Source organism: Bufo gargarizans, chromosome 2, assembly GCF_014858855.1.
Source record: "Bufo gargarizans isolate SCDJY-AF-19 chromosome 2, ASM1485885v1, whole genome shotgun sequence".
NCBI lineage: Eukaryota > Metazoa > Chordata > Amphibia > Anura > Bufonidae > Bufo > Bufo gargarizans.
This window is the reverse complement of record NC_058081.1, coordinates 700754380-700775920: the sequence shown is the minus strand read 5'-3', so window position 1 is coordinate 700775920 and position 21541 is coordinate 700754380. Positions and strand designations below refer to the sequence as shown.

Genomic DNA, 21541 nt, shown 5'->3' with positions numbered 1-21541 from the left:
ATATCTGACCCTTATTAGACCTCTAGCCCCCAATCAAACCCCCATTAGACTTCCAGACACCTTTTCCTCCCATTAGACCTCCAGATCCCTTATTGGACCCCCATTAGACCTCCAGACCCACAATCAGACCCCCATTAGACTTCTCTAGACCCAATTGAGACCCTTCAGACCCCTAATCAGACCCCCAATCAGACCCTTTAGACCCCCAATCAGATCCTTCAGACCCCCAATCAGACCTCAGATCAGACTATAAAATAAACAACTTACCTCTCCTGCTGTGCCGCTCCTCTTCCGGTCAGGCTGTCTCCTGGGCTCTCATCTTTTCTCAGGTCCCACGCTTCAGGCAGCCAGGACACAGCAGCACCGGCCCCGGGAAGAGTGAGCAGGAAGAGGGGTAAGTACTGTACAGCGCTTCTCTCCCCCTTCTCCTGCAGACTAGTCAGAGCTTTCAGTTATGGAAGCGCTCACTAGTATTCCCTTTATAAGATGCAGTGCATCTTATAAAGGGAAATATACAGGACCACTGGCAAGGGGGACCCTCTGGGAATCTTTGGAACTCAGCCAGAGTGACCATCGGGTTCTTGGTCACCTCTCTTACCAAGGCTCTTCTTCCCCGATTAGTTTGGTGGGGCATCCAGCTCTAGGAAGAGTCCTGGTTGTTCCAAACCTCTTCCATTGAAGAATTATGGAGGCCACTATGCTCCTTCAGTGCAACAAAACTGTTTTTCTACCCTTCTGCCTCCACACAATATCCTGTTTCTGAGCTCTACAGGCAGTTCTTTCCTCCTCATGGCTTGGTTTTTGCACTGATATGCATTGTCAGCTGTGAGATCTTATACAGACAGGGGTGGGTCTTTCCAAATCATGTCCAATCCACTGAATTTACTACCGGTGACTCCAATGAAGGTCTAGAAACATCTCAAAGATGATCAAGAGAAATGGGAAGCCCCCAGAGCTAAATGTCAAGTGTCATAGTAAAGCGTCCAAATACTTCTGTCCATGTTCCTTTTTAATAAATTTACAAAAATGTCTAAAATTTTCACTTTGCCATTATAGGGTATTGAGGGCAGATTGATCGTGGAAAACTAATTTTTTTTTATTTTAGCACAAGAAGCAACATAAGGGTCAAAGGGTCTGAAGGCTTTCGGAACGCCCTGTAGATAACCCATTGTGTGCCGCTGCAGGACACCCCTGGACTCTCCTCCGTAGTTAAGAGGACGAGGTTGCGGGATGGCGCCACTCTCCCTGGTCACGGAGCAGCAGATTTCGCTTCGTTAAACATTCACTAAACGACCAGTGACCTTCAGAGCAGAAACTCGCTCAGGTCTTTTAGTATTATGTTTATATCTGTTCCTGGGAAAGCTGGGTGACAACCACAATGGCTGCTCTTACGGTCCTCACGCAGGTTGAGTATGCGACGAAAGCAGCATGTGTCCGCCTACCTTGTATCACCCCATAACTAGTGAGAATCTGGGTGACGTGAGATGAAGACAGTCACCCAAATATAACGGAGATGTTCCTGAATTTTAACCCCTTTGGGTTTACATATTATTAGATCATTGATCATCACATATTTAAAGGGGCAGTACACTTATCCTGCAGTGGGCTGAGCAGTGTCGCTCTGTTCTTTTTAGCTCTTTGTGTTGTGGCGGGCGGCACTGCAGGAACGTGTGACCCGGCGATGTCTCCGCGCTCACAATAAAGCTTATGTATTAAGACATCTCGTCCAGCGGAGGAAGCAAAACCCAAAATGACAGCATCCGGCTTTTGGGGCAATGAGAAATAAAGTGTAAACTGCACAGCACCAGATGCCTGCGCTGCGCAGGGGAATAGTTACTGCGCTCTGTTATCAGTTATTTCTAAATGAAGTTGAAGTCACATTTACACTCGTCTTTCCAGGTCTACAAGAACCAGAGAGGAATTTCGTGTGACTCCACTATGTTAATGGAAATATCATCATCCGGTAAGTGTCCGCTGACTGGTTAGTCTCTATAATGGATGACGATGCATGGATCTAGATTATACCTGCAGTCCTATGTAACACCACAAATAACAGCGATAACTCTCTGAGTACAGATAATGTAGTAGATGTCACCTGCAGTCCTATGTAACACCACATATAACACAGTCATAGCTCTCTCAGTACAGATAATGTAGTAGATGTCACCTGCAGTCCTATGTAACACCACAGATAACACAGTCATAGCTCTCTCAGTACACATAATGTAGTAGATGTCACCTGCAGTCCTAGGTAACACTAAAGATAACACAGTGATAACTATCTCACTACAGATGATGTAGTAGAGGTTACCTGCAGTCCTAGGTAACACCACAGATAACACAGTGATAGCTCTCTGAGTACAGATAATGTAGTACATGTCACCTGCAGTCCTATGTAACACAATAGATAACACAGAACTCCCTGAGTAGTGATAATGTAGTAGATATTACCTGCAGTCCTATGTAACACCACAGATAGCACATGGCAATTCTCTGAGTACAGATGATGTAGTAGATGTCACCTGCAGTCCTATGTAACACCACAGGTAACACAGAGATAATGCCCTGAGTGCAAATAATGTAGTAGATGTCACCTGCAGTCCTTTGTAACACCACAGATAACACAGTGATAACTCTCAGTACAGATAATGTAGTACATGTCACCTGCAGTCCTACGTAACACAATAGATAACACAGAACTCCCTGAGTAGAGATAATGTAGTAGATGTTACCTGCAGTCCTATGTAACACCACAAAAAACAATTATAACGCTCTGAATACAGGTAATGTATTAGATGTCACCTGCAGTCCTATGTAACACCACAGATAACACAGTGATAGCTCTCTGATTACAGATAATGCAGTAGACGTCACCTGCAGTCCTATGTAACACCACAGATAACACAGTGAAACGTCTCTGATTACAGATAATGTAGTAGATATTACTTGCAGTCCTATGTAACAGCACAGATAAGTCTGGGTTCACATTGTGTTTTTCCTATCTGTTTGACGTGTATGTTGGTAAAAAAGAATACAAAAACGTAGCACACCACAACGTATACTTTTTTTTACAATGGAACTCTTTGGTGAACGGATGCCACTGAATGGCATCCGTATGAGGCATCAGTTTAACGTATAGTTTTTTTGGATACGTTAAATGGATGGGAAAGAACACAATGTGAACCCAGCCTTATACATGATTATTTTCGGGGGCTGCTGTCTGTCTATTATGACAACACTGACTGTTCCCCTCTGTGACTTTAGGATTTGGAGATCTCGCCATGAAGGTTCTACATATTGAATCTTCCTCCCAACATGAAACCATGGAGTTTGCTCGAAAGAACGCAGCCAACTTTCTATCGCTGGCAAATTTGCTCATGGGTCTCTTGTCCGTACTCTGCACTCTGAATGGGTAAGTGTATGAACAGCCCAGGGTGAGGGTGATGATGAGGCTGATGGTGGTGACGATGGAGAATAGATTGGAGATACTGGTGATGATGATAGCGAAGAATTTGCAGAGGATCATGGTAATAATAAGGGCTCATGCACACTATCCGCAAAAAATATGGGTGACGTCCATGTGCATTCCGTATTTTGCGGAACGGAACGGCTTGCCCCTGATAGAACAGTCCTATCCTTGTCCGTAACGCGAACAATAATAGGACATGTTCTCTTTTTTTTTTTTTTTTTTGCGGAACGGAAATACGGACATACGGAAACTGAATGCACAGGGAGTATCTTCCTTTTTTTTGCGGACCCATTGAAATGAATTGAATTCGTATAAGGTCCGCAAAAAAAACGGACCGGACACAGAAAGAATATACATTCGTGTGCATGAGCCCTAAGGGTGAAGGAGATGATGAGAGCGAGGATGGTGGTGATGGTGGTGATGATGATTGGTGGGCTTTTCTCAATGTTGTTATCATGTGATGTGGCGGTCATCTCCGGAGACCTCGTACTGGTAGTGTATATTGTTGCAGACAGCCGCCATGTTTTTTGTCTCAGAGAAGCAGCCTCTAGGATTGGTCTGTAAGCATCTTCCCAAACACAAAAACGTGACAGATCGGATACGGAAGCCGGCAGCAAACAAAGGAGCCCGTGTAGCCGTGAGTGACACTGTATCATACATTTACATCTGGCCCTGCCGGCTTGTTTTTAAAAAGGGGTCGTGTTCATGATGACAACCCCTTTATATAAGAAGTTCCCCTTTAAATATCACACCCATTAGGCTACAGCAAGATGTCTTCTCGTGTCAAGCCCTTGATCACGCCTTTGCACATTCTGTCTCCGTAGGATGTGGCAGTGCTCCGCTTGGCTGCTCCTGTTTGGTTTCATGTTGGATCTGGCTGACGGAGCTGTGGCTCGGCAACTCAACACCTGCTCAGCTCTAGGTGAGTCCCACCGCTGCCTCCATATTAATGAGCCTGTGACCTGGTTAACATTAACCAGGCCTGGAGGAACTTTCCACCTCTACGTGACTACTGTGAATATCCGCTCAGGGTCAGTGACAGGGGCGTTGCTAGGCTAAAACATTCGGGGCCCCTGATGTTTTGTCCCAGGCCCCGAATGTACTGCCTGCCAGACAGATACAACTGTATTGCCGTCCTTAGGACGGCAATACAATTGAATATAATGCACTGCAAGATCTGAAGGACCTGTGATGAGATCACAGGTCACATGATCAGTGCAGAAGGCAGGGGGTGAGAAGGACCTGCGATGATGTCACCATCATGTGACCAGTGAAGAGGAGAAGTCCTGGGGAAGAAGCTGTGGTGATGTCTGCTACATGAGGAGAGGTAAGTGAAGGGAGAGGCAGAGCAATGCTGGGAGTTGTGGTTATTTAACTGGGACTGTATATTAGGGCTGAAGGGAGGGATGTTATCATGGGACTAAATGTTCAGGAGTGATGTTTTTTACATGGGACTGTATCTTGATGGTGGCTGGGGGAGGGAGTAATTTACATGGGACTGTATATTGGATAAGGCTGGGGAGGGGGTGATGTTATTTACATGGGACTGTATATTGATGGTGGCTGGGGGAGGGAGTGCTGTTATTTACATGGGACTGTATATTGATGGTGGCTGGGGGAGGGAGTGATGGTATTTACATGGGACTGTATATTGGAGGGGGCTGGAGAGATGGTGTGATGTTATTTACATGGGACTGTATGTTAATGGTGGCTGGAGACTCCATGGGACTCTATGGCGGAGGGAGGGAAATAGTATATTTACATGGGACTGTATGGCGGAGGGGCTGAGGAATTATAATTTGTGAGGACGCTAAGAGGAGGAATATAACTACAGGGGGCACTGCAGGGGAGAGCATTATAACAGAAGGGGGCAATATAAATACTGGGGGCTCTGTGGGGGCATTTTAAATCCAGGGGACATTAGTCGTTCTTATTACTACTGGGGGCTCTTTCGGAGTGACTTATAGATCCGTATTATTTCTACTAAGAGCACTATGGGGGCCTTATCACTACTGAGGGATCTGTGAGGGGATTATTAATACTGGAGGGCTCTTCTACTAATTGGGGCACTCGTGGGGAGCATTATCACTGTTGCGGGCACTGTAGGGGGCAGTATTACTAATGAGGACACTCTAGAAGGGAATTACTATAGGTGGGACTATGAGGAGCACTATTACTATGGGGGGACACACTCATTTTTCTTCAGGATAGTATTTTTTTTGGGGGGTTGGGGGGGGAGGGTATTGGGGGGCACAGCGAGCAGCAGGACAACACTGTAGGGACCCCAGGTTGGGTGATGATGATAGAAATGTGAGGAAGCTAAGATGTCTATGTGTCACACTCTGCAGAGATGAGGTGCAGCTGAAAGAAGTTGTCTGGACCGAGTGGAGAAGATGATGACGGAGATCTACATCAGAGGAGACATCACCTGGAGGCATCGGATATGAGAGGTATGTGCTGCTGTATAGCGAGTACAGCAAAATGCAACGTCGACTTAGGCCCCTTTCACACGGGCAAGTGTTCCGCGCGGATGCAATGCGTGAGGTGAACGCATTACACCTGCACTGAATCCGGACCCATTCACTTCCATGGGGCTGTGCAGATGAGCGGTGATTTTTACGCATCACTTTCACGCATGATTGCTAGGAGATGATGGGGATGAGCAACCCCGGACCCCATTAAAGTCTATTCACTGTATTATTTTCCCTTATAACATGGTGATAAAGGGAAATAATAGCATTCTTAATACAGAATGCTTACTAAAATGTCGATTGAGGGGTTTTAAAAAATAAAATAACTCGCCTCATCCTCTTGTTCACGCAGCCGGCATCATCTTCTTCTTTCAGGACCTGCAAAAGAACCTTTGACGTAATCGCGCTCACCACGTGATGAGCGCGATTGCGTCATGAAAAGGTCCTTTTGCAGGTCCTGAAAGAAGAAGAAAGAAGACGATGCCGGCTGCGCGAACAAGTGGATGAGGCGAGTTATTTTATTTTTTAACCCCTCAATCAACATTTTACTAAGCATTCTGTATTAAGAATGTTATTATTTCCCTTTAGAACCACGCTATAAGGGAAAATAATAAAATCTACACAACACCTAACCCAAACCCGCACTTCAGTGAAGAAGTTCGGGTCTGGGTACCGCATTCAGTTTTTTATCACACGTGTGCAAAACGCATTGCACCCGTGCGATAAAAACAGAAAAACGCAACGCAATCAAAACTGACTGAAATTGCATGCGCACTTGTGCCGGTTTCCCGCAATGCATGCGCGACGCATCCGGAGCAAGTCCGGGACGCCAGTGTGAAAGAGGCCTTGGGCTACTTTCACACTAGAGGTAGCCTTCTCCGGCAGGCTGTCCTGGCGGGTGAGCAGCCTGCCAGGTCCGTGCTACCACTGGTGCACCGTGCCGACGGAAGTCCGCTTCATCCCCATTCACTATAATTGGGTGGGCCGGAGGTCCGGCCGCAGTACGGCAAACATGCTGAGAGGTGGGCTGAAAAGAACTACAGCATGCTGCAGTTTTATTCCAGCCGCCTCTCAGCATGTTTGCCGTGCTGCGGCCGGACCTCATTATAGTGAATGGGGCCGGAGCGGAAATCCGAAGCACGGTACACTAGCGGTAGCACGGATCCGGCAGGCTGTTCCCCCGCCAGAACAGTGTGAAAGTAGCCTTAGAGAACTGGGCCATATTCATTGGGGCTTGTGCCCCGGATCCTCTGAGACCCTAGCAACGCCCCTGGTGAGGTGGAAATGTTTGACCTCTGACTCCCAGGGCTGTGAACATTTACTTCTCGCACGTTCCACCAGTCGGTCGGTTTCCTATAGGCTGAAGAGATTACTTATTTTAATTATCATTTATATTTATGTGGTTTCCAGGGGCCAAACTGGATGACTTTGCTGACTTTACCTCATTTGGGTTAGCCACGGCTTTACTGCTCCACACCAGTGGCTTCTTGGATGCTCTTCTGGTCGTCGTCTATGTCCTGGCTGTTTTCACTCGTCTTTGTTTTTACTCCAGTGGTAAGATCTTTAACAATATCCCACAAGTCTCCTTCACAATGTGCTACCTGCCTCCTGTGTCCTTAAAAATGTCCTACCAGCATCTTGTGTCCTCCACAATTTCCCACCAGTCTCCTTTTTGTCTCAACAATGTCCCACCAGCCTCCTGTTTTCACCACAATGTCCCACCAGCCTCCTGTTTTCTCCGCAATGTCCTACCAGCCTCCTGTGTCCTTTACAATGTTCCATCATCCTCCTGTTTTCTTCCTCAATGTCCCACCAGCTTCCTCTGTCCTATGAGACCTTTGTGTCCTCCACAATGTCCCACCTCCCCCTATACTGATAAGCTCCTCAAAGACATCCCGTCTTGGGATGTTGCTGACATAAGTATTTGGGATGCTGCAGTAATATTAATGGGGTGTCCTTTTTCTCCCTGTGTAGGCATCCCCTTCATGTACAGAGGACTCCCCTGTACTTATGCATCCGCCATCTTGGCATGTGCCTCATTACTGACAGGAAACCATACAGTTCTCCTGCGAATGATAGCTGTCATTATGATCTTCTTCATGATTGACCAAGGAATCTACCCACATGACAAGATCCTGGAGTCACAGCTGTGGAAGAAGATGGTCTTCGCAGGGGGTAAGTTTGTAGGGATGACATCAGTAGATTGTGCATCATTTGTGTGAGGTTCAAGTTGACTTTGACTTTATAGAGACAGCTGAAGCTTTGGGGTTGTGTTTTTTTTTTTTACTATAAATTATCATACAATCATATGACATATATCAATACATTAGTACAAAACACAGAATACAATCCATTTCATACTTTACTCGTCTCCATATATTCAGCCATTGGGACAAAATGTCCCTCCTAGGAGATCATGTAGAATCTTATATTCAATTTACTCTTTACAGTAATCATCATATTCCTTGTGTTAGTTTTCATTTTTATACTCTTGAAGGTGTCACATTATATAGAGTGTGTGATGTTTTGGAAGGGGCACAGACTCAGTATATGGGGCACGTGGCAGCACAGTATAGGGTTATGTGATATCCTGGAGATGGCACAGTATAGAGTGTATATGGTGACACAGCATGGGGGTATATGGCAGAGTATAGGGTGGCATAATATATGGCTTTATGGTGGCACAGTATAGGGGGTATATGGTGGTACCATATAGGGGTTTATGGTGGCACAGTATAGGGCAGAGATGGCCAACCTGCGGCTCTCAAGCTGTTGTAAAACTACAATTCCCACCATGCCCTGCTGTAGGCTGATAGCTGTAGGCAGTCTTAGCATGCTGGGAGTTGTAGTTTTGCAACAGCTGGAGAGCCTCAGGTTGGCCATGCCTGGTATAGGGGTGTGTGATGGCACAGTATAGGGGCACGGTATCAGGGTATTTTGTAGCACAGTATAGGGGGTATATGGTGGCACGGTATCAGGGTATTTTGTAGCACAGTATAGGGGGTATATGGTGGCACGGTATCAGGGTATTTTGTAGCACAGTATAGGGGGTATATGGTGGCACGGTATCAGGGTATTTTGTAGCACAGTATAGGGGGTATATGGTGGCACGGTATCAGGGTATTTTGTAGCACAGTATAGGGGGTATATGGTGGCACGGTATCAGGGTATTTTGTAGCACAGTATAGGGGGTATATGGTGGACCGGTATCAGGGTATTTTGTAGCACAGTATAGGGGGTATATGGTGGACCGGTATCAGGGTATTTTGTAGCACAGTATAGGGGGTATATGGTGAAACAGTATATAACACAGATTTTTTTTCACACATCTGATTTCTGTTGCAGGTGTCATCGCGATGCTCTGTTCCTTCTCCCCCCTGGCGTGTTTGTACCATTTGGTTTGGTCTCTATCCTACATTCTCTTCCCAGAAGCCCTGTGGAGCTTCAAGGTGTGACATCCGGGTGGCAGAGTTCGTGCTGTCCGATAACCGCGTGTGTTACAGCGCGGGCAGCACTGTGGTGTGATAAGCAGTATTATGTAATGGAGGACGGCGGTATGGTGATACTATCGTAGGTCTCGGGGTGGGTGATTTTGTGTCATTTAAGGTCATTGCCAGTGTCTGGGGCTTGGATCATCTTAGAATAACGAGCATCATTTACTGTGGTCGCCATCTTAGTCCTTGGCTCCTGCCTTTACCATCCCTGAGACCATCACATACCTAGTCAACCCGTGCATCTGGCACCAGCTCGGCCATGCAGTGAAGGGGTGAAATTTTGCTGTATATAGATTGTACAGATGTGATATATTCTGAGTCATTGAGATACAATAAATACCGTTTGATCTGTACCACATGGCGCCGCTCGTCTCGCCTTCTTTGTGTCTCTGTCTCTTTCTATACCATGATGCATTCTGAAAACCTCCACATTTCCGAGTGTCTTTATTCTACATCATAAATATATTTCTTATAAGCAGGGGTTAATCCTGACCACCCACTATATATACATTCCACATGAGAGGGTGGGCAGCAGTGGGCACAGGTAGATGGTGCCAATGTCCTCGCAGCTCAGGATGCCCACCCCTCCCCACATAGGCTCTGGGCCTTGTCCTCACACAGTCACTTGCTGAAGACGTCATGAAGGAATCCCAGCCACATGCAAGTACTCCCTCCAGCTGAGAGTGTCCATGGCTGTCAGAGGGGTATGTCCATCGGCCTGGTCAGAAACATTCTGCAGCTGCTTCACAACATCTGTAAAGCAAGGTCTCCGCGGCGCCTCCCACTGCCAGCAGCTGGTCATTACTTCAAACCTGGAAGATCATAAGACGCGTTCAGCAGCAGAACATGGAAGACAATGAGTACACTGCGACGCACAACTCATACACCCCCATTAATGTACAAACCTGTGAACCCCCCGCACCTTATAACCCGTCCTATAATGTGCAACCTGTAAGCATCTACACCTCGTACACCACTCCTTATTATGGGGTCCAAGATACGGGGCAAAGGGAGGGTTAGGGTGTCCGGACACTGCCACATGCTCATACAGGTACAGGAGAGTTCTGCTAACGGTAACGAGTCCTGTATCAGAAGTAAGCAAAGGTTTACATTCAGTGACAGCAAGCAGTGATCATAGAGATTATGGGTCACACCTGTATGGTCAGAAATGAAATAGATCTCACCATTATCTGACCGGCGTGCAGATCACCATGACAGCAGGGCGGCGATCCCATTATGGGGGTCACCAGTATTACCCATGCGTGACCGACAGCTATGAGCATTCAGGGGACTCCATAATCCCCTTAAATCATTGCCTACATGACAGCCCTAAGACATCTACTCACCTATAACCAGCACATCCTGGAGTCACACCAGAATTAGGGCAGATAGAAGGACATCATGGGTGCAGCTTGGACAGACGGAAATATTCTGCCTTTCTATAGCAGCTTTCCCATACCCCGGGCTCCTCAACCAGGGGCCAAATCTGGAGTCTGGAGGTGCTCCCAGTTTCATTTGCAGGCTGGAAGAATAACTGGCTCCTAATTGACAGGCCCCTGGAGCCCTCACCAATGTGAAAGGGGCACGAGATGGTGGAAACTTATGACTATGGCCTTATGCAATCCGCAAAATACGGAAATGGTCAGTGTGCCGTCTGCATTGTTTGGCTTCAGTGGGTATAGGACATGTTCTGTCATTATGCGGATCGGACATACGGATGCAGAGAGCAAATGGAACATCATGTTCTTTCCTTATCTGTATGTTCGGTCTGTCAGCAAAATGCACACCCTTGACCCTTTGAATTCAATGGGTCAAAAAAAAAAAAACACTTCTGTATTTTGTGGATCCACAATTTGCAGACTAGAAAATAGATATGGTCGTCTGCATGAGGCCTAAGGAAGAAAAAAGCTAATACGTTTCCTGCTTCTACCAAAACCACCATTATGTGATTATGAGTCACTGCCACGTTCCTCTGCTGCCACCTGGTGGAGACCTATAAAGCACAGATCACCTGAGACTAACAACAATATGCGGCAGAGAGAAAGTCAGGGGGCAGACTGGCCATACAGGGAAATTTCCCGGTGGACCGATGCCCAGGGGTCTGACCAAGACCTCCTCATGGAAGATGGCTGGGTACATAATGATCTGATGCTCTCAGCATTAAAAGAGTTTTCCAAGGGTTTAAGGCCTCTCGCAAACGACCGCATGGCTTTTTTAGTATTTTGCGGACCGCAAAAAATGGATCCGCAAAAAATACGGATGACGTCCGTGTACATTCCGTTTTTTTTTTTTTTTTGCAGAACGGAACAGCTGGCCCCTGATAGAACAGTCCTATCCTTGTCCGTTATGCGGACAATAATAGGACATGTTCTATCTTTGAACGGAAATACGGAAACGGAAGGCGGATCCATTGAAATGAATGGTTCCATATACGGAACGCAAAAAATGGAATGTAAACGAAAAAAAAAAAAAAAAAAAAAAATGTTCGTGTGCAAGAGGCCTAAAGGCTTATTCACACGAACGTGTGCTGCCCATTGCCGCATTGCGGACCCGCAATACACGCGCACCGTTCAGTGTACATTCTGCATCACAGATGCGGACCCATTTACTTCAATGGGTCAGCAAATCCGGAGATGCGGAAAGGAAGCACGGAACACTATGGAAGCACTACAGATTCCTGGGTTTCCGTTCCGTGCCTCCGCACCGCAAAAAGATAGAACTTGCTCTATCTTTTTGCGAAACGGATGGATCGCGGACCCATTCTAGTGAATGGGTCCGTAATCTCCATGCGGCTGGGCCACGATCAGTGCCGTGCATTGCGGACCGCAATTTGCAGTACACAGCACGGGCTTCACACGGTCTTGTGAACAAGCCCTAATACTGATGACCTATCCTCAGGATAGTATGCCGCGGCAATCTCCAGCTTACCCTAGGCCAGTGACGACGCGTTGATCAGTCACATGGTTTAGATGCAGCCTCATTGAAGTGAATGGGGCTAAGCTACGATACCAAACGCAGCCATTATACAATGTACAGTGCTGTGCTTGGTGAGCATAGAGAAGGCCGTGGCGCTAACAGGAATGCCAGTGCCTGCTAAAACTGCTGAATCGGCGGGGGTCTCAGGTGTCAGACCCCCATCTATCAGATACTATTGATCTATCCTGAGGATAGGTCATCAGTTGTAATGCACCTGACTGGCAGCGACGGGTTCCCTCCTGAATTCAACTGTATTTCCATCCTCGGGACATTGATACCGTTGAATACTGCAGCGGGGGTGGCAGTATATTGTGCTGCACTGTGATATTTTGTGCTGCCACATTGCTGGCCCTGCCTTCTGTAACTTTAGACATCTCTTTTTATTTTTTTCCAGAGCAACTTTAAGTTCCCAGTCCACCCCTGGAGAAAGTCACTAAAAAAAAGCCGACAATCACCTCCTGTCCTGATTATTTCAGGAGGAGACCACAGAGCTGACAATTCGTGTTGACTAAATGGAGCGCCGGATCCTAGATCTGAAGTCAATTTGGTCCAAACTTCGTTTCGTCTTCCTACAGCATTAAAATGTATGGGCTCCGGCGAGGCGAAGTGAGCTATCGCCCAAGTCAATAACTTTGGCCATCGATTTCTAAACTCTAAAACCATTTTTAAACATGAATCCGAAGTCAGCTTCAGTACCGACTACACCGATATCGGTACATTAGAATGCTGTACGAAGACGAATCTCCGAACAGCATTCAAACGAAGATTTGACCGAAGCGACTTCGGCTCTCTGATCCAAAGCTCGCTTCGCTTAACACTGCTGACAATCACCTGCAGTGCTGATTACTACAGGAGGAATGTAATAATCAATATCATGACTATGGGGGATGATCCGCCCCCGTTTTACAGCACTTACAGTTGATGTCCGCACTGCGCAGGTCGCTCCATTCTGTAATTCTTCTGCAGTTTTGAAGGCAGCTGAGCAGGTTCCAGATCCGGGTATGGTGGAGAACCTGCATGGATGTAAGATGAAGATAACGCTAATAGATAAGAAGTTACCTGCTGGTCGCTCAGAGCGGGTAGCCGGACAAAGCAGGGTCAAGAACATTAGAGGTTACAGGTCACCTGCAGAGCTGCATGTCACACTGTACCAGCTCTGCTGTGGCCCTAAAACCAAATATAAGCTTAAAGGGCCCAATTGTCAGACCATGGCCTGTTTTATGGGAAATGTCGGGGCCAAACGGTTCCCGCTCCCCTCTCAGGAGCCATGTCAGGGTGTCCTTTTTAAAGGAGCAGAACCAAACAAGCTACAGAGATTGTGATAGCTCCTGCATGGTATGTGGATTATGTTAGTGCACTACAACTCCCAACATGCCCCGGGAGTCACAACTGGAGTGATATTTTCAAGAAGATAGGTGGCAGAGGCTGCACTTCCCCTATAAAGTAATTAAAAGAGTTGCATCTGTCTGTCTGGCTGAGGATCAGGACATCGATTAATCCCCATGCAATAATCAATACTAAGGAGAGCACGGAACTTGTCCCGGCGCCATCACTGTAATCAACAGGACACGTTAGGCTCAAGGGTCACTCCATTCACTGTGCTTTATGGCTGCTCGTGCTGATCCTGCATACCTTAAAGGGCCAGTAAAGCCACACAATCAGGAGCGTGTAAATGTCTCTATAGAGAAATATGAGGGGGAAGGGGGGCTTCTCACTACAGTAAGCCGGAAGCAACAGGTTGTACTCACCGGTGCTACAATCAGCCTTTCCCCAGTCTTACGCCCTATTCACGCAACCATATTTTTGGTCCTTTTTTTTGTGGATTAGATGTGGAACCATTCACTTCAATGAGGCCGTAAAAAATCCATATCTGTATGTCCTTTTCTGTGGGCCCGCTAAAAAGATGGAACATGTCCTATTCTTGTCCTTTTTGTGAACAGGAATAGGCGTTGTTACAATGGGTCAGCAAAAAAAGGATGCAGCACGGGCGTCATCCGTATTTTTTGCGGATCAGCTTTTTGCGGACCAGAAAATACATACGGTCGTGTGAATACACCCTTATATGACAATAGCTTCCATTCACCTGTCCTACAGTCAGCCTCTCCCTGATGGCTGATAACTAAGAGCAATAGATTCTATTGACCTGCACAGAAGGGGAACGCTCACGATCCAGCTGTTGTTCTAAGGTTTCTACTAGGTTGAGGGCCAACACATGTCTTTTATACAAGAGCTAAGCAGGTGTCACATCTGCCGACCACTTACCTAGTGTCACCATCTCATACAGCAAGATCCCAAATGACCACCTGTGAGAAAACACGAGACGGTGAGACAGTGACGTTATACCCGCTGCCACCGACCACTAGTACCGGGCACTCACATGTCGCTCTTCTCTGTGATGTCCCCTCCATTCAGTCGTTCTGGTGACTGCCATTTCAGGGGCACCTGAGCAGCTCTTCTCGCAGGAATGGAGCCGGTCCTATACTGTATAGCAGCCATACCCAGACCGCAGAGCTGGACGCTCAGATCCTCGTGGATGAGAACGTTGCATGCTGCCACGTAGCCATGGGCCAGATCGTGAGTCCCTGACAGATATTCCTGAGGGGAAGGTTCCACATGTTAGAGATTTGGACTGCACTACATTCTCTATGATACGGAGTGCCCTGTGAGAGGGGTGGGGAGGTGGGGGGGGGTGGAATAAGCCCCTGAAAAACCCAACCGCCCCCCCCTTCCCAGGCATATTGCTCCCTCCAGACCCCTTTGTCCTCCCAACCTTCCAGCCCCCTCTATAGACCGCTCTGCCCCTCATCCAGACTCCTCCATCTCCTGTGAATGGTTTGCCAACCCCACAATCCACAGTGGTTACTGATGGAAACTCTCCAAGGTTGTCACTGCATTGTGGGGAATCTCAGAATATGTGGTTATGTCTGCCCAGGGGTCCAGCATTCACCCACTCCCATGTCTATGTCCTGGGGTTAGTCTTCTGTTGCAATAGGTCACCTACCAACCCACTGGCCACTTGTGAAGCCATTGAGTAGACGTCCTTCTCAGTGATCCTCGGGATGGCCGCTTCCATAGCTTGTACGCTCTAAATATGGATAACGACACATTACTGGGGGAAAGAGGTAGATGTCACCTGATCATAGACCGCTGTTACAGAGCCTTAAAAACTTACTCCTAACCCTTCAACTTTTCCACATTTTTTTACGTTACACCCACAAACTTAAATGTATTTTATGTGATAGACCAACACAAAGAAGTAAGTATGTGTCAAGTGAAAAGAAAATGATACACGGTTTTCAGAATTTCTCATAAATAAAACTCTGGAAAGTGAGGCGTCCATTTGTCTTCAGCCCCCCTGAGTCAGTACTTTGTAGGACCACCTTTTGCTGCAATTACAGCTGCAAGTCTTTTACGGTCTGTCTCTACCAACGCTGCACATCTAGAGGCTGAAATGTTTGCCCATTCTTCTTTGCAAACTATCTCAAGCGCAGACAGATTGGATGGAGAGCGTCTGTGAACAGCAATTTCCCAGTCTTGTCACAGATTCTGAATGGGATTTAGGTCTGGACTGTGACTGGGCCATTCTAACACATGAATATGCTTTGATCTAAACCAGGGATGCTCAACCTGCGGCCCTCCAGCTGCTGTAAAACTACAACTCCCACCATGCCCTTCTGTAGGCTGTCTGGGAATGATGGGAGTTGTAGTTTTCCAACAGCTGGAGGGCTGCAGGTTGAGCATGCCTGATATAAACCATCCCATTGTAGCTCTGGCTGGATGTTTAGGGTCGTTGCCCTGCTGGAAGGTGAACCTCCGCCCCAGCCTCTACCAAGTTTTCCTCCCGGATTGCCCTGTATTTAGCTCCATCCATCTTCCCATCAACTCTGACCAGCTTCCCTGTCCCTGCCGAAGAAAAGCCTCCCCACAGCATAATGCTGCCACCACCATGTTTCATGGTGGGGATGTTGTGTTCAGGGTTAGTTTTCCTCCACACACAGAGTTTTGCATTTAGGCCAAACAGTTAAACTTTGGTCTCATCTGACCAGAGCACCTTCTTCCACACGTTTGCTGTGTCCCCTACATGGACCAGGCCAGATTTGTGGAGAACGCGACTAATACCGCGTTTCTCTGAAAATAAGACAGGGTCTTATTTTATTATTTTTTTCTCTGAAAAAAGGGTTAGGGCTTATTATCGGGGTAGAGCTTATTTTGGCTCCATGAACAACAATCACACAATTATGCTTGAATGAAAAACCAGGGAGATCCGGCGCGAGAGTTGACAGGGTGCCGATTGGTGGAGGCGGGGGAGAGAGCAGGACGCGCTCACCACCAATCAGCACCTCCAGCTCCAGGCAGCAGAGAGGAGAAGGACATCCTCCTGTTGCCTCATTGTTAGAACGTGCGGCAGTACAGGGTAGAGAAACCGTCTAGCCTGCCCAGCGATGTACCCGTACAGTAGATGGAAGCGCGGCTGCCGGCATAATTTAGCATTTAGTGAAGCCGCCAGCCGCGATGTATGCGCGGGCTATCGGCTTCACTGAAGGCTAAGTGCTTGCAGCCTGCGCTGCTGTAACTCCTGCCTGTCTCCAATCAGCTGGGAGAGTGGAGATTTCCGGAGCGGAGGTCCTGCCTGCCCGCCCTGGCAGCTCAGGAGCCATTAGTGAGCGCTCCTGAGCTGCTGAATCATCCACACTTCCATAAATATTAAATTTCTCTAGGGCTTATTTTTGGAGTAGGGCTTATATTTGTGCCCTACTCCCAAAACCCTGCAAAATAGGGCTAGGTCTTTTTTTCGGGGTAAGGCTTAATTTCAAGGAAACACGGTAGTTTTCCTGTGGACAGATTCTCCCACCTGAGCTGTGGATCTCCGCAGCTCCATTAGAGTGACCATAGGCCTCTTGGCTGCTTCTCTAACAGTGATGGCCAGTTCGCAGTGTTCGCCGACGAACACATGCGATCTGCCATCTTTATTCCCAAGTCCAGCGATGCAGAGGTAAGTCCTTACCTGTGCCTGCGCCACGAGCCGCTCTGAAACACATGCGGTCACCGGGAACAGGCAGCCTTCATCAGGCTGTTCTTGGAACTGCCTGCTCCCGGTGACCGCATTTGTTTCAGAGCGGCACAGCTAAGGACTTACCTCTGCATCGTCAGACTTGGGAATAAAGATGGCAGATCGCATGTGTTCGTCGGCGAACACTGCGAACAGGCCATCACTATTCTCTAATTAGTGCTCTCCTTGCCTGGGCTGTCAGGTTAGGTGGACGGCCATGTCTGGTAGGTTTGTAGTTGTGCCATACTCCTTCCATTTTCAGATGATGGATTGAGCAGTGCTCTGTGAGATGTTCAGAGCTTGGGATATTTTGTTATATAACCTAACCATGCTTTGCACTTCTCCACAACTTTATCCCTGACCTGTCTGGTGTGTTCCTTGGATTTCATGATGCTGTTTGATCACTAATGTTCTCTAACAAAACTCTGAAGCCTTCACAGGACAACTGTAGTTATACTGAGAATAAATGACACAACTTCTGAGGGCAATTGGTCACAGTGGATTCTATTTAGGGGTATCACAGTACAGGGGGCTGAATACAAATGCATGCCAGACTTTTCAGATTTCTATTTATAAAAAAAATGAAAACAATGTATCATTTTCTTTTCACTTCACACACACTTGCCACTTTGTGTTGGTCTATCACATTAAATCACAATAAAACACATTTAAGTTTGTGAGTGTAACGTGAAAAAATGTGGAAAAGTTCAAGGATTATGAATACTTTTTTAAGGCACTGTATATCAGGCAATGGAGCAAATTGCAGTTACTTAATATTTTCATCACCACCACCATAATCACCTCCACCATTAGCCCCCCAACCATCATCATCACCATCATCATTAACAGTCCCATCACACCATATCATCACAACCACAAACAGCACCCCTTTATCATCACCACCAGCAGCACCACTATCATCCTCATCACCATCATCACCCGCCAACCATCATTACCACCACCACTAACACAACCATTATCACTTTCACCCCATATCATCACAACCACCGCCAGCACCATCATTATCATCACCACCATCATTCTCATCGCCACCATCACAACCACCGCCACCACCATCATCATCATGACTCCCACCACTATCATTCTCATCACCACCACCACCCCATATCATTATCACAATCACCTCCAGTACCATCACTATCACCACCACCAATCCCTATGGAATGTGGGGTTTGCCTCATGTTATATACAGTACCTCGTGTGAGTTCCTGAGGAAGGCGAGCAGGTTCCCGTAGGACATAGCCTTCATGATGAGACATGGCGGTCTCCTGTCTGTCTTACACCACAACATGGTTACCAGACTGGCGTGGTTACAGACCTGCACGTAAAACTTCATGAGGTCGATGAAATCCTGCACTTCTCCAGGGCTGCAAAGCTCTGAAGACGACAGAAGAGAAGTGGAGTACACGTCAGTCTGTGCTCCCCTCGTTATTTTGCCTCATTACCCCAGATACGCTCCACTTACCAGACAGCTCCTTCAGGACGACATGTTGTCTGTCCTCTGTCTCCCCCGAGCAGCACAGGACTGCCCAACTAATGGGACCAAAGTGGCCATTACACACAAGCTCCGTCTGCTCCACTGTCCAGTCACCGGGCAGCTGCTTCTTCTTCAGGACGGTATCTAGAGCATCCAGGGTGTTCTCATAGATCCCCGCGGCGTTCACTGCCCAATCCAAATCTAGACAGGAGAAAATCAGAAAATACTTAGATCTGATCTAGAGCACCATGTACAGTATATAGCCACTATATAGCACACAGTACAGTATATAGCCACTATATAGCACACAGTACAGTATATAGCCACTATATAGCACACAGTACAGTATATAGCCACTATATAGCACACAGTACAGTATATACCCACTATATATACACAGTACAATATATACCCACTATATAGCACACAGTACAGTATATAGCCACTATATAGCACACAGTACAGTATATACCCACTATATAGCACACAGTACAGTATATACCCACTATATAGCACACAGTACAGTATATAGCCACTATATAGCACACAGTACAGTATATAGCCACTATATAGCACACAGTACAGTATATACCCACTATATAGCACACAGTACAGTATATACCCACTATATAGCACACAGTACAGTATATAGCCACTATATAGCACACAGTACAGTATATAGCCACTATATAGCACACAGTACAGTATATACACACTATATAGCACACAGTACAGTATATACACTATATAGCACACAGTACAGTATATACACTATATAGCACACAGTACAGTATATAGCCACTATATAGCACACAGTACAGTATATAGCCACTATATAGCAGACAGTACAGTATATAGCCACTATATAGCACACAGTACAGTATATACCACTATATAGTGCACCGAACAGTATATAGCCACTATATAGCACACAGTACAGTATATAGCCACTATATAGCACACAGTACAGTATATACCACTATATAGCACACAGTATGCACTCTACAGAACACAGTACAGTATATAGCCACTATATAGCACACCATACAGTATATAGCCACTATATAGCACACAATACAGTATATAGCCACTATATAGTACACAGTACAGTATATAGCCACTATATAGCACACAGTACAGTATATAGCTACTATATAGCACACAGTACAGTATATAGCCACTATATAGTACACAGTGCAGTATATAGCCACTATATAGCACACAGTACAGTATATAGCTACTATATAGCACACAGTACAGTATATACCCACTATATAGCATACAGTACAGTAAATAGCCACTTTCCCATCTTGTCCTACGGCAGCACAGAATGGGTTAACTTCGTTCTCATCCGATCCCCGGACCGCCCACCTAGATAAAAGGTACAGATTAAAATAATTAACTCATTATCAGTGACCAATAAAAGGCTACCTCCTCAGAACCTCCTTGTGTTTTTTTATTGTCCTCATCGGAAGGATGAAGCCCACCTATGATCCTCTTTGGAGATGGCCGTTTGTACCTGGTTCTCCCAGGTCAAGGCCAGAGAGTGTTCCTGCAGCCATGTATGTTTCCTGGCTTCACTCTCGTCCCGCTTACCTCCCCCTGCGTTCTCCAGCGTCCGGCCATTGCGTTGGTTGTGGATCGCTGTACCGCTGTAGCAGAGGAGAGTGACTTCCGGTTTCCTCCTGGAACGCATCGTGGAACGCAGACGCGATGCGTCTGACGTCATAGGTACGCGCCCCTGCTCCTTGGGCGCCAAATTCAAATTTCTGAGGTATAAAAAGCGGGTTTTTGCAGAGCTCAGTTGCCCTGGTCCTTAGGCAGCTGAGCTCTAGCGGTTTTAAGGTATTGCCTGTCCTATTGCCAGGCACTTAACCCCCTGGCTGCCTTGTACTCTGCTTGAGTGACTTATGCCTCCTTCTTTTGTCTTCCTAGATGTCCTCCACATCCAGCAAGAGGGCTCGCAAGAGCAGACACAGATTGTGTCAGGGTTGTGAACAGCCTCTCCCTGATGACTTCCTGCAGGATCTCTGCCTCAGGTGTTTCCAGGACACACAGGAACCTGTACCTGTAAAGAAGAAACAGAGAACTGAATCTGCACGCTGCATCTCTTGTTTACAGCCACTTCTGGGGGATCATACCTCTAACATCTGTGAGCAATGCTCCCATCCAGGTGAAGCGTCGGATGACGACACTGCCGAAATGATGTCCCTATTTAAGGCCTTCCTTAAACAAACTAAGTCTAAGAAGTCGTCAAAAAAGAGGAGACGTCAGTCTCCGTCTTCTTCCTCAGTGGATTCAAGATCAGAAGGCGAGATCTCCTCTAGTTCTGAGGCTCCTGTTTTAGAAGATAACTTTCTTTTCAACAAGTCTGATACGAATCATCTAATCAAAGAAGTGAAAGGTATCATGGAGACCAGTAAAGAAAAGGCCAGTAGCCATGATGAAGATAATCTCTTCTACTTCCCGAAGAAGAAGGCGTCTGTGTTTCCAGGTCACCCTGTTCTGGATGCGGTGATGCGTAAGGAGTGGGAACATCCGGTGGCAAGGCTGAACCTAGGCTCCAGATTCAGAGCAGTGTAT

At 46.8% G+C, this 21541-nt stretch overlaps 2 protein-coding genes across 8 annotated transcripts in view; one reads left to right on the top strand and one right to left on the bottom strand.

Annotated features, from left to right (window-relative positions):
- Positions 1–9787, top strand: part of TMEM269 (transmembrane protein 269) — a 132634-nt gene extending 122847 nt beyond the window's left edge. For all 3 annotated transcript variants that reach the window (XM_044282436.1, XM_044282435.1, XM_044282434.1), the window contains 6 exons: positions 1900–1963; positions 3265–3412; positions 4294–4391; positions 7351–7494; positions 7915–8115; positions 9286–9787. In XM_044282436.1, the coding sequence (XP_044138371.1) occupies positions 1939–1963; positions 3265–3412; positions 4294–4391; positions 7351–7494; positions 7915–8115; positions 9286–9395 (726 nt within the window). In that variant the 5' untranslated portion in view covers positions 1900–1938 and the 3' untranslated portion in view covers positions 9396–9787. The remainder of the gene's footprint in view (positions 1–1899; positions 1964–3264; positions 3413–4293; positions 4392–7350; positions 7495–7914; positions 8116–9285) is intronic.
- Positions 9788–9861: 74 nt separating this feature from the next.
- Positions 9862–21541, bottom strand: part of LOC122929023 (tyrosine-protein kinase STYK1-like) — a 75207-nt gene continuing 63527 nt past the window's right edge. For 4 of the 5 annotated variants that reach the window (XM_044282428.1, XM_044282430.1, XM_044282429.1 and 1 more), the window contains 7 exons: positions 18947–19159; positions 18677–18858; positions 15412–15495; positions 14788–15005; positions 14673–14713; positions 13327–13423; positions 9862–10246 (listed from right to left, as the gene is read on the bottom strand). In XM_044282428.1, the coding sequence (XP_044138363.1) occupies positions 10072–10246; positions 13327–13423; positions 14673–14713; positions 14788–15005; positions 15412–15495; positions 18677–18858; positions 18947–19159 (1010 nt within the window). In that variant the 3' untranslated portion in view covers positions 9862–10071. Of the gene's footprint in view, positions 10247–13326; positions 13424–14672; positions 14714–14787; positions 15006–15411; positions 15496–18676; positions 18859–18946; positions 19160–20229; positions 20322–21541 lie in introns of those variants that run through there. The other variant, XM_044282431.1, reaches the window with a different exon arrangement.